Raw genomic sequence first — 11,754 nt, forward strand, 5'->3', positions numbered from 1 at the left:
AAAAAAAAAAAAAGTCACCCTCAGCTAAACATAGTACCTTTGAGAACAACAGCCTTGGTTACAATGAGATTCTATCTCAAAATCAAATGAACAAAATACCTGTGAGAATGTGGCAAAGTCTAGAAATTTGTCCCCAGTACCACAAAGACAAAATAAAATCCAAGTATGATCTTGGCTAGGGTGCCTAGCAAACACATTAAAGTTGGTTTTTTTATGCTCTATCCTTACCACCACATAAAAAAGTAAAATTTGCAGGGCAAAGGGGTACACACCTTTAATCCCAGCACTTGGGAGGCAGAGGCAGGTGGATTTCTGAGTTCGAGGCCAGTCTGGTCTACAGAGTGAGTTCCAGGACAGCCAGGGCTACACAGAGAAACCCTGTCTTGAAAAAAAAAAAACAAACCAAAAACAACAAAAAAGTAAAATTTACCATCTTGCCTATTTTTTAGTGAACAGTTCAATGGTATTAAATACACCCACAATATATTACCACCACTAGCCTCCATTCTCAACCATTTCCACCTTACAAATCTGAAACTGTGTAGACATGTCTTCCCATTCCAAAACTCTTCTAGCACCTGGCAATTACCTAGGGCCATGACTTTGGGTATTCTAAGTATCACAGAATCATACAGTATTTTAAAATAAAATGACACAGTATTTATCTGCTGTGCCTAGCTTATTTTGCTTAGCATAATGTCCTAAAGATTTGTTCATATGTCAGCATGTGCTCTGGTTTCCTTTCTGTTGCTATGACAAATACCATGACCAAAAATCATTAGGAATGAGCCTTGTGGCAAACAATTTCAGATCCCACCCTGGTCTACACACAGAGTTTCAGGTTAGCGAGAGCTATATATAAAGACCCTGTCTCAAAAACAAACAAACAAAAAAGGGTGGTATTTCAAGCTATAGTTTCAGTCCAACACTGAAGGAAGTCAGAGCAGGCACTTGAAGCTAGAACCTAAAGTTTGATTGCTTGCTATTCTGTGTAGTAATTGTCTCCAACCAGGGAACTCACATGCAAAGGAGTGCAGAAGGAACCATGGAAGCCCACAAATACCCAACTAGAGATGGTGCAGTCCATTGACCTCCTATGTCATTTAGTAAACAAAACAAAGCCCCACAGAACAACCTGGTAAAGTCAACCTGGACTCCTTCTCCAGGTGATTCCAAGCCACGGCAAGTTGACAATACTACCTAGGCCAACATATTTGAGAACAATCTTTTAGAAGACGAAGTAATACTGCATATGAATATTTTTCTTATCCACTTACCTGATATACTTACTTAAGTTGTTTCTGTTTTAACTCTAATTAACAAAGCTGCTACTGCCAGGCAGTGGTGGCACACACCTTTGATCCCAGCACTGGGAAGGTAGAGGCAGACGGATTTCTGAATTTGAGGCCAGCTGGTCTACAAAGTGAGTTCCAGGACAGCCAGGGCTACACAGAGAAACCCTGTTTTGAAAAACTAAAAAAACAATGCTGCTACAGACACAGGTGTCAATTCTAAGTATATACTCAGGAGTGAAGCTGCTAAATCATGCAAGTCTAAATTTTTATTTCCTTTTCTTTCTGTCTTCCAAGACAGGGTTTCCCTGTGTAGTCCTGGCTGTCCTGAAATCACTCTGTAGTCCAAGCTGGCTTTGAATTCAGAGATGGCCTCAAGCAACACCACCTCCAAGCTTTAAATTTAAGGAACTGTGTGAAAGTACATTCCCACTAGTCTTCAAAGGATTCCTTTTCAATTCCTGTATCACCTGCCTTTTTGTTTGTTGTTCTTTATTCCCTTTGTTTTGGATTATTCTCAGGGTGGCCAAGTACAGTGAAACAGAGGAGGATGACCTTAGAGATCTTATCAAGATCTTAGTTTTCCAAGAGATAGGGTATTTCAGGCCTTCAGACCCCACCCAGACTTCTCCTGTTTTCTACAGTATTTATTTCCATTTTATGTCTCTGGGCGTTTTGCCTGCATACCATATTCGTGTAGAGGCCATAAACAGGGTATAGGATCCCCTGAAACAAATATAAGGATCTGATGGAATCAAACCTGGGTTTCCTAGAAGAGTAGTCAGTGCTTTTAACCACTGAACCATCTCCAGTAATCATACATTTTTCTCCAATCAGTTTGGTTTTTGAGTTACTGTTTTACTATATTGCTCCAGCTGACCTAAAATTTGCATTTTGAGTGAAATGTCTTTGTTTCTTTTGATTTTTTTTTCTTTTGGTGTTTTCGAGACAGGGTTTCTCTGTGTAGCCCTGGCTGTCCTGGAACTAACTCTGTAGACCAGGCTGGCCTTGAACTCAGAAATCTGCCTGCCTCTGCCTCCCAAGTGCTGAGATTAAAGGCATGCGCCACCACTGCCCGGCTCTTTTGATTTTTTAAAAAAGATTTATTTTATGTATATGAGTACACTGTTGCTGTCTTCAGACACACCAGAAGAGGGCATCAGATCCCATTACAGATGGTTGAGAGCTACCATGTGGTTGCTGGGGATTGAACTCAGGACCTCTAGAAGAGCAGTCAGTGCTCTTAACCACTGAGCTAACTCTCCAGCCCTTCAGGTTTCCCTGGTTGTCCTAGAACTTACTCTTTAGACCAGGCTGGCCTTGAACTCAGAACCAGTGCCAAGATTAAAGGTGTGGTCCCTAATTGTGAACTTTCAAATGAAGCTAGATTTACACTCCATGGCCTCAGGCTAGGGCTGGTTACCAGAGACCAAGTATTTACCCACTGGAAAGTTTAACCCCACTCTTGTAAGAAAGATGATAGTTAAGAGTAAATTCCAGGGCTGGCAAGATGGCTCTGTGGGTTAAGAGCACTGACTGCTCTTCGGACAAGTCCTGAGTTCAGATCCCAGCAACCACATAGTGGCTCACAACCATCCGTGATGAGATCTGATGCCCTCTTCTGGTGCATCTGAAGACAGCTACAGTGTATTATGCCAGAGTGAGTGGGGCCAGAGCAAGCAGAGGTCCTGAGTTCAAGTCTCAACAGCCAAATGATGGCTCACGGCCATTTGTACAGCTACAGTGTACTCATGCACATAAAATAAATAAAAATAAATCCTTAAAAAATAAAAGAGTAAATTCCATAATTTTGTAATTGCATCAATTTGTTCATCTCTTTTGGGTAAGACATTTGTGTGGTGTGTATCAGAGGATAACCTGTGAGAGTTAGTTCTTTCCTTCTACCATGTGGGTCCCCAGGATTAAACTCAGGTCATCAGGCTTGGCAGCAAGTGATACCCATTCATGAAAACTCCTAAATCAGATTTGGTAACTTTCCAAGTCATTCAACACTAATTGAAGTGCTACTGTAATAAAGTCAAAATGGAGGGGATGGCAACATGGCTCAGTAAGTAATGGCACTTGCTGCGCAAATCTGTAGACCTTAGGTCAGAATTCAATACCCAAGGCACACAAAGCTGGAAGGACATGATTGACTCCACATACTCACTATGACATCTGAGTATACTCCCAACAATTAATTAAAAAAATAAAAATAAAAAGACAAGAAGGCAACAATGGAAGGAGTGAAAATGTGATGTTATAATAAATCCAATTTTTGGACTGCAAAACTGTTCACTGCATTAAATGTTTACTAACCATGTGAGGACCTAAGTTCATGTTCCCAGCATCCACGTAAAACCAGGCAATACAGAAATCAACTCTAGCTCATCACCAGTGGTTGTAGACACAGGTGGACTGTGCGAAGCTTGCCGGCCATCCAGTATAGCCAAAGCAACAAGCTCAGGTTTCATGAAAACTTGTCTCCAAATATTAGAATATTATAGTTAACAGAAAACACCCGAATTTGACTTTAGGCGAGCACACATGTGCACACACACAGATGCACACAGAAATCAGAATTTTCACTGGAAAAAAAATTAGAATATAATCTCTAGAAATATAGTAGCTATTTATGTTTATACACCAAGCAACATAACAATAAAACATATGAAGCAAAAATTCCTAGAGGGATGGTGAGATGGCTCAGCAGGTAAAGGTATTTGCCACCAGGCCCAATGACACAGGTTTGATCCTTGTAACCCTCCTGGTAAAAAGAGAGAAACTACTCCCACGTGTTCTCTGTCCTTCATATGTGCCCTGGCACACATGTGCCTATTCACAGACAAACACAGACACTCCTGTACAAATGCACTTTAAAAAAAAAAAATCCACCACGGTGTGGTAGTGAATGCTTAGAATCTAAGAACTCAGATGATGATGTAGGAAGAAAACCACAGCTCCCAGGCCATCCAAGAGCTACACAAAAAATAAACAAAATTCAAAAAATAAACAAGCCCAAGGGAGGATAGAAAAAAAAATCCCCCAAAAGATTAAAGGTAAAATAATTAACAACAATAAATCTTTATTTAAAACAGAGTACCTAATTAACATCCACTTCAGAGAACATGATCTTAGTACCATCTTAAGTTATCTTTATTTATTTATATATTTATTTTTGGGACAGAGTTTTTCTGTTTAGCTCTGGCTGTCCTGGAACTCATTCTGTAGACCAGGCTGGCCTTGAACTCAGAAATCCGTCTGTCCCCTAGTGCTGCGATTAAAGGCATGTGCCACCACTGCCCAGTTTAAGTTATCTTAAATAAGAGAGCTATTGGCAATACTAAAAGGGAGTGAGGTAAACCCCTTAAAATGACAAGGATGTGGGCTAGAGGGATGTCTCAGTGCTGACTATTCTTCCAGAGGTCCTGAATTCAATTCCCAGCAACCATATGGTGGCTCACAACCATCTGTAATGGGATCTGATGCCCTCTTCTGGTGTATCTGAAGACAGTTACAGTGTACTTATATATATAAAATAAATAAATCTTAAAAAAAAGTGACAAGGATGTAAAATGTCTTTTAACCCTGCATTTTATTCATATATATGTGAACCAAAACTGGAAGCAGTATTCTCCAAAACTGTAAATTCTATTATGACTTCTATTAATTCTTGACTTAGCCATATACGTTTACTATCAACCAACTATAGATGGCCATTCAGTTGCTTTTCTTTTTCCTTTCTTTTCTTTTTTCGTTTTTGTTTTTTGAGACAGGGTTTCTCTGTATAGCCCTAGCTGTCCTGGAACTCACTGTGTAGACCAGGCTGGCCTTGAACTCAGAAATCTGCCTGCCTCTGCCTCCCCTGTGCTGGGATCAAAGGCATGCGCCACCACTGCCTGGCTTCAGTTGCTTTTCTAAGTAGTGGTGATTCACACTTTCATCCCTTCTCTTGTGACCAAGGACATAAGGCTGCCTGTGTGGCCTACAATAGTCTTCAGAAGACTTTTCTAGTAAGTTGCTCTACATACACTCTACAGTTAAAAGTAGGCAGGTATTTAAAATGAATGTGAGCTGGGCATTGGTGGCGCACACCTTTGATCCCAGCACTGGGGAGGTAGAGGCAGGCGGATATCTGAGTTCGAGGCCAGCCTGGTCTACAGAGTGAGTTCCAGAACAGCCAAGGCTACACAGAGAAACCCTGTCTTGAAAAACAAACAAACAAAATAAATAAATAAATAAATAAATAATGAATGTGAAATAATTTTAATGAGTTATAAGCCTTTAAAAGATTTAAATTCAGTCTTCTGTTGGGTATGGTAGTTCCCACTTATAATTCCAGTATTCAGGAGGAAGAGATTCAGGAGTTCAAGGTCACCCAAAACTATATCAAATGAAAGCCAGTCTGATATATAAATATCCTGTCTCAAAAACCAACAACAGCAGATAGATAGACAGACAGACAGACAGATAGATAGATAGTGTTGTTTGACTGAGCATGGTGTTACTGCCTATAGCCCAGCCCTGGGAAGGCAGAGGCAAAAGAACTGCTCAAAAGTTCAATGCTAGCCTACTCTACATAGTGAGTTCCAGGCCAACAAATGTAATATACAAAAACAATAAGATCTTGTCTCAAAATGCAGAAATGTAATTGGTTGTGAATGTAGCTCTGTAGTAGACTGAGCAGAGTGATAGGTTAAATCTCAAGTAACAACACATATGTGTTTGTGTATAAATATCTAATTACTGTATATATATATACAGTATATATAAATAAACATATACATAGTTCATTAAGAGGATTTCAAAACTAGACATGTATATGCTGGATAATCTCAACACTAATGATGCTGGGGAAGAAGGACCAGTAATTCAAGGCAAGCAAACCTAGACTGCAAAGCTGAACCCCGTTTCCAACTATCCCAACCTAGGCCCGTGACAGCCTGAGTTGGTATTCTCAACTACTTAGGAGGTTGAGTGAAGAGGACAGGAGTTTAAGGCCAACCTGGGCTACCGGCTACCCCGGAGGGAGGAGTACGGGGGTGGGGTGGGGGGAGAGGAGTCGGGGGAGGGAAAGGAAATGTTACCTTGAGGTTGGATTGAGCAGATTAGCTAGGAAAAAAAGTGAATGAGAAATTTAAAACTGAGATGTGTTAGTAACTAGCCCAAGAAGGTGCTTAGCCACTTACTCAGAGATTTAATGAGAATAGTCCGCAGGTTTGCGCAGGTTGTTCCACTGCCAGTAAGAAGATATTCCCTTTTTTCACTAATCAGGTCACTCTCACTTACACGCGGAGTACATATTTGGCATTCAAATATTTTTGATTGATTGAAAACTTACCTTACCCATCTTGGCACCCAACTCTGGAGTTACGGCCCTACAAATATTCTCCAAGAGATCTTTTGGACATAACCCAAAGAGACAATAGAGTAGCAAGGAAATTTCGGGGCATGTCTGTAACGATTGGGACGTCTCAATCGCCAACAGGGTCTACACCAACCCAACTTCCCATAGAAAACATAATGAAGGGATTATGGAACTGAACCTCGGTTGCTTGGCTTGGGCTTCCCCCAAAGAGGTGGCCAAGGGAACGCAGATCAGTGACCTCCCACTCGGGGGCGCTGAAAGATCTGGGTGATCCTCATAAGTGAGTACCTGCGAAGTTACGGCACAGAGAATGGCTCCGGGCTCTCATTCCGGAGGCCGGGGCCTGGGGCCGGCCAACCGCACCTCCCGGCTGAGGGTTCCGCGCTCCGGGGCGGTAGTGACAGCACAGGTCGCAGAGAGATACCTCACGCTAACGAGGCTTCGGATACCAGAACTGAAAAAGCTGTCGGACTGGTGTCGACTAGTTTTCCTCAGAGCTTCCCCTTCACACGTCAAGCGATCTCTCCGGACCTAAGCCAGCAACTAGTCGCTGCCCGGCGCCGCCATCCTTAGTGTTTGTTTTCATCCGCTTCAGTGCAGGCGGTGGGGAGGTAGAGAGCTATGGGGGAAATGCAGCTGCCCAAATTCAGCTGCACTTTCGCTATAATCACAGACGACCTATTTAATATTTCTGTACATCAGAGTCTTCAGGAAAGGTGATTTCCTCCCAGAAATAAATCATTTGCTTAATTTTAAAGCCTTTTAGGAGAAACAAAAAGTGTTTGGGAAGGAATTTGGGGAGTTGGTGACTGGGCTTCGTATGGAATGTGCGACGGCGAAGCGCAGGCCGCGGTATTGACGACGCGGCGTGGGGCCGGCGCTGACGCGGAAGGGGCGGTGCTGCTGTTGCGCACCGTGGCGGCTTGTGTGCGGCCGTGGGTTCCGGAGGCGGGCCTTCTTCGGGCCCGAGGGTGGAATGTGCTTCGGTAGCTACGAAAAGGTGGCGGTCAGTGTTCGGTTACTCTGGGCCGAGCAGTCAGACTTTGGTTATCTTGCTATTTTTTGAGACAAGGTCTCGCTTTGTAGCTCTAGTTAGCTTTGAACGTAGTGTAGCTCAAGCTGGCATGGAACACGCGGCGATGCTACCCAGCTAACCTTACAGGCTGAACCAGCCTCAGGAGCTTTTTGTTTTGTTTTGCTTTTTTTTTTTTTTTTGACTGGCGCTCGTGTAGTCCACGCTTGCCTCGCACATGATCCTCTGCTCTACACGTCCCAAGTCTACACCATTCCTGGCTTGGGTGTCTTTACTTACACGACTTTTTAAAGGAATTAGATTTTTTTTTTTTTAATTACTTTCATGTATTGGAGGCGAGCGTGCTGTGACAAGGATGTTGGAGGTCCGAGGACAACTGTCAGACGATTCTTTCTTTCCACCACGTGGATCTCAGATAGCCAACTCATTTATTTCACCAGCCAAATCTTGTGCCCTCGGAGCCATCTTTGTTCCTTAATATTGTTTTGAAAGCGGGTTGTAAAAGTGGCCTCCAGTTCTAGACCTACCTGGTTCACTTAGCTTCTTCCTCTTTCCTTTTATACTGGCTAATCTTCCTTCCTTTCTAGCCTAAAGCCTCGAGATTTGGGTCTCTTGAGACAAGGGAAAGCCTGTTACAGCAGACAATGTAGGTCCCCAGGCAGGGTCATGGACTTTCTTTCTTTCTTCCTTCCTTCCTTTTTTTTTCCCCTTTGTTCTTCTACATCCCTAGTTGGACTGGTTTGAGCACTCCCACATCTGTGGAGCCATAGGGCTTTGCAAAACAAACCTTTGAGTAAGCCTTAAGGTGTTTACAACTTGTCAGCTGTTTCATGGTTGCCTTAGACCTCTTTTACTTTGTGAATAGTTTGTTCCCATTTGTTGTTCTCAGTTTAAATGCTAGGCATTAGATGAGCCACTGGGATTGAACTCCCATTGTCTGCAAATTAGATCGTTTGTCATATAGTAGTGAGTCAGTGGAGATAAAGCTAGAGTTAAAAAGTGAATTGCTGAAAAGGTGGTGTAGGTGTTTAGTCATTTGATATGGTTTGGATATGTTTCTAATTTTTTTCTTTTAATTAACATTTACAGAAAGAAGATTACAAATGTCAGAGCCATTTAACTGATGGCTAGCTGTTGAATTCTGGTACTTTTTGTGCCAACCTCTTCCTTGGGAAAAAATCAGGAAAAGCAGATAGAAGAGGACATCCACATTAGCAATGGCTATACCAATAACAGTGCTTGACTGTGATCTCTTGCTGTATGGCCGAGGTCACCGGACCTTGGACCGTTTTAAGCTGGATGATGTGACTGATGAATACTTGATGTCCATGTATGGATTTCCCCGACAATTCATTTACTACTTAGTGGAACTCTTGGGGGCAAGTCTTTCTCGACCTACTCAGCGATCTAGGGCTATTAGCCCAGAGACACAAATCCTGGCAGCATTAGGGTTTTATACCTCAGGTTCCTTCCAGACGCGAATGGGAGATGCAATTGGAATTAGCCAAGCCTCTATGAGTCGCTGTGTTGCCAATGTCACTGAAGCCCTTGTGGAAAGGGCCTCACAGTTTATTCACTTTCCAGCTGATGAAGCTGCCATACAGTCTTTAAAGGACGAATTCTATGGATTGGCAGGGATGCCAGGGGTGATAGGGATTGCTGACTGTATCCACGTAGCAATCAAGGCACCAAATGCTGAAGACCTCTCTTATGTGAACCGAAAGGGTCTGCATTCTCTAAACTGCCTGGTGGTGTGTGATATCAGAGGGGCACTGATGACCGTGGAGACAAACTGGCCAGGGAGCCTCCAGGACTGTGCTGTGCTACAGCGGTCTTCTTTAACCAGTCAGTTTGAAACTGGGATGGCCAAAGATAGCTGGCTTCTTGGTAAGTTTGCAAGTATAAATCTTTAGTTTATATCCATAGAAAAATTATGCAGGAGAGTGGGTAAAATCTGAGGTTCTTACTCTTCATTCTTTGTTTATCCTGTGTAACCTTAGGTGAGAACTCTCTGGGCCTTTTTGTGTCCTTTCATTATTATTACTTTTTAGAGACTGTTTGAGACAGGCAACTTGTTACGTAGCCTGGAATTTTAGATGTAGCCAGCCTTGGACTCAGAGATTCATTTTCCTTGACCTCTCAAGTGCTGAAATTAAAGGTGTATACCATCATACTCTCATAATTATTTTTATTACTATTCTTGTACTAGAGATCAAACTTGGGAATGCCAGGCAAGGATTTTACCGCTGAACCTTCAACCTTTGCACATTGATTTTTTTTAAATTAATATTTAAGGGATGGAGAGGTGCTTGGTGATTAAGAGCACTTTTTCTTGAAGAGGACCTGGGTTTGATTCCCATCCCCCACATGGGGGCTCACAAATACCCATAACTACAGTTCCAAGGAATCTAAAGCTTTCTTCTGACCTCCACAGCATAAGGTGTGCACATGGTACACAAATATACATGCAGGCATAAGACCGATAAACATAAAATAAATCTAAAAAAAATTTTAAACAGAAACAATATTTAAACTGGGTGTTATTTTATATGATTGCAATCCCAGGACTGGGTAGGCTGAGGCAAAAGGCTCTTAAGTTCCAGACATAGTGTTCCAGGCCAACCTGGATGTAGTGGGAGGGGAGATTCTGTCTCAAAAATAAGGGAATAAGAATATAGCTCAGAGCCAGGCGGTGGTGGCACATGCCTTTAATCCCAGCACTTGGGAGGCAGAGGCAAGTGAATTTCTGAGTTTGAGGCCAACTCACAGAGGTATGCACAACATATTATGGGTTTTTTTCGTTTGTTGCGATGCGGTTTCTCTGTGTAGCTCTGGTTGTTCTGAAACTCACTTTGTAGACCAGGCTAGCCTTAAACTGACACTCTGCCCCTCCTGAGTGCTTGCCTAGCAAAACATATTATGTTTAAGTGTTGAATGGTTTGAATTGAGCCTGCAGCTCCTGGCCATACTCCATACTGTCAAATACAGCAGAGACTGAGGCAAAGGGATCACCTGAGCACTTGAACAGAGGAGTTCTAACCTAGACAAAAGAAAAGGGCCGGGCGGTCGGGCAGTGGTGGCTCACATCTTTAATCCCAGCACTTGGGAGGCAGAGGCAGGTGGATTTCTGAGTTCGAGGACAGCCAGGGCTACACAGAGAAACCCTGTCTCGAAAAAACAAACAAACAAAAAGAGCTAAAGTCATAGTCAAGCATGCCAACGTCAAACCCAGTATGTCAGACAAATAGTTCATGTACCAATCCTAACTGAAATTTTCTATTGTAGCCAGGTGTCTTAGTCAGGATATGTATTCCTGCACAAACATCATGACCAAGAAGCAAGTAGGAGAGGAAAGGGTTTATTCAGCTTACATTTCCACATTGCTGTTCGTCACCAAAGAAAGTCAAGCAGGTCAGGAAGCAGGAGCTGATGCAGAGGCCATGGAGGGATGGTACTTACTAGCTTGCCTTCTTATAGAACCCAAGACTACCACTCACAACGGGCCCATCCACTCTTGATCACTAATTGAGAAAATCCCTTACAACTGGATCTCAAGGAGGCATTTCCTCAAGGGAGCCTTCTCTTCTCTGTGATAACCCCAGCTTGTGTCAAGTTGACACACAAAACCAGCCAGTACAATTGACCCCTTGTATCTTTTTTTTTAAAGATTTATTTTATTTATTTTTATGTGTATGAGTACACTGTAACTGTACAGATGGCCATGAGCTATCTATCTTGTGTGTGGCTGCTGGGAATTGAGCTCTCAGGACATCTGCTAGCCCCACTAGCTCTGGACCCCACTCTCTCCGGCCCGACTCGATTCAGCCCGCTTGCTCCCGTGTAATTCGCTGTAGCTATCTTCAGTCGCATCAGGAGAGGGTGTCAGATCTCATTACGGGTAGTTGTGAGCCACCATGTGGTTGCTGGGATTTGAACTCAGGACCTTCGGAAGAGCAGGCAGCGCTCTTACCGGCTGAGCCATCTCGCCAGCCCGACCCCTTGTCATCTTGACACACAAACACACCACTATTAAGCCTCAACCCTCACTTTCTTATTCATTC

General features: G+C 42.9%; 2 protein-coding genes across 10 annotated transcripts in view; one reads left to right on the top strand and one right to left on the bottom strand.

The window, feature by feature from the left end:
* Positions 1-7,320, bottom strand: part of Atg13 (autophagy related 13) — a 29,541-nt gene extending 22,221 nt beyond the window's left edge. For 2 of the 6 annotated variants that reach the window (XM_031371027.1, XM_031371025.1), the window contains exon 1: positions 6,949-7,305. The gene's annotated coding sequence lies outside the window, so the exon portion shown is untranslated. Of the gene's footprint in view, positions 1-6,948 lie in introns of all 6 variants that reach the window. The other 4 variants (XM_031371030.1, XM_031371028.1, XM_031371029.1 and 1 more) reach the window with 3 other exon arrangements.
* Positions 7,321-7,531: 211 nt separating this feature from the next.
* Positions 7,532-11,754, top strand: part of Harbi1 (harbinger transposase derived 1) — a 10,981-nt gene continuing 6,758 nt past the window's right edge. The window contains exons 1-2 of one of the 4 annotated variants that reach the window (XM_031371033.1): positions 7,532-8,339; positions 8,783-9,580. In XM_031371033.1, the coding sequence (XP_031226893.1) occupies positions 8,911-9,580 (670 nt within the window). In that variant the 5' untranslated portion in view covers positions 7,532-8,339; positions 8,783-8,910. The remainder of the gene's footprint in view (positions 8,340-8,782; positions 9,581-11,754) is intronic. The other 3 variants (XM_031371035.1, XM_031371034.1, XM_031371036.1) reach the window with 3 other exon arrangements.

The sequence above is a fragment of the Mastomys coucha genome, unplaced genomic scaffold (assembly GCF_008632895.1).
Source record: "Mastomys coucha isolate ucsf_1 unplaced genomic scaffold, UCSF_Mcou_1 pScaffold15, whole genome shotgun sequence".
Lineage (NCBI taxonomy): Eukaryota > Metazoa > Chordata > Mammalia > Rodentia > Muridae > Mastomys > Mastomys coucha.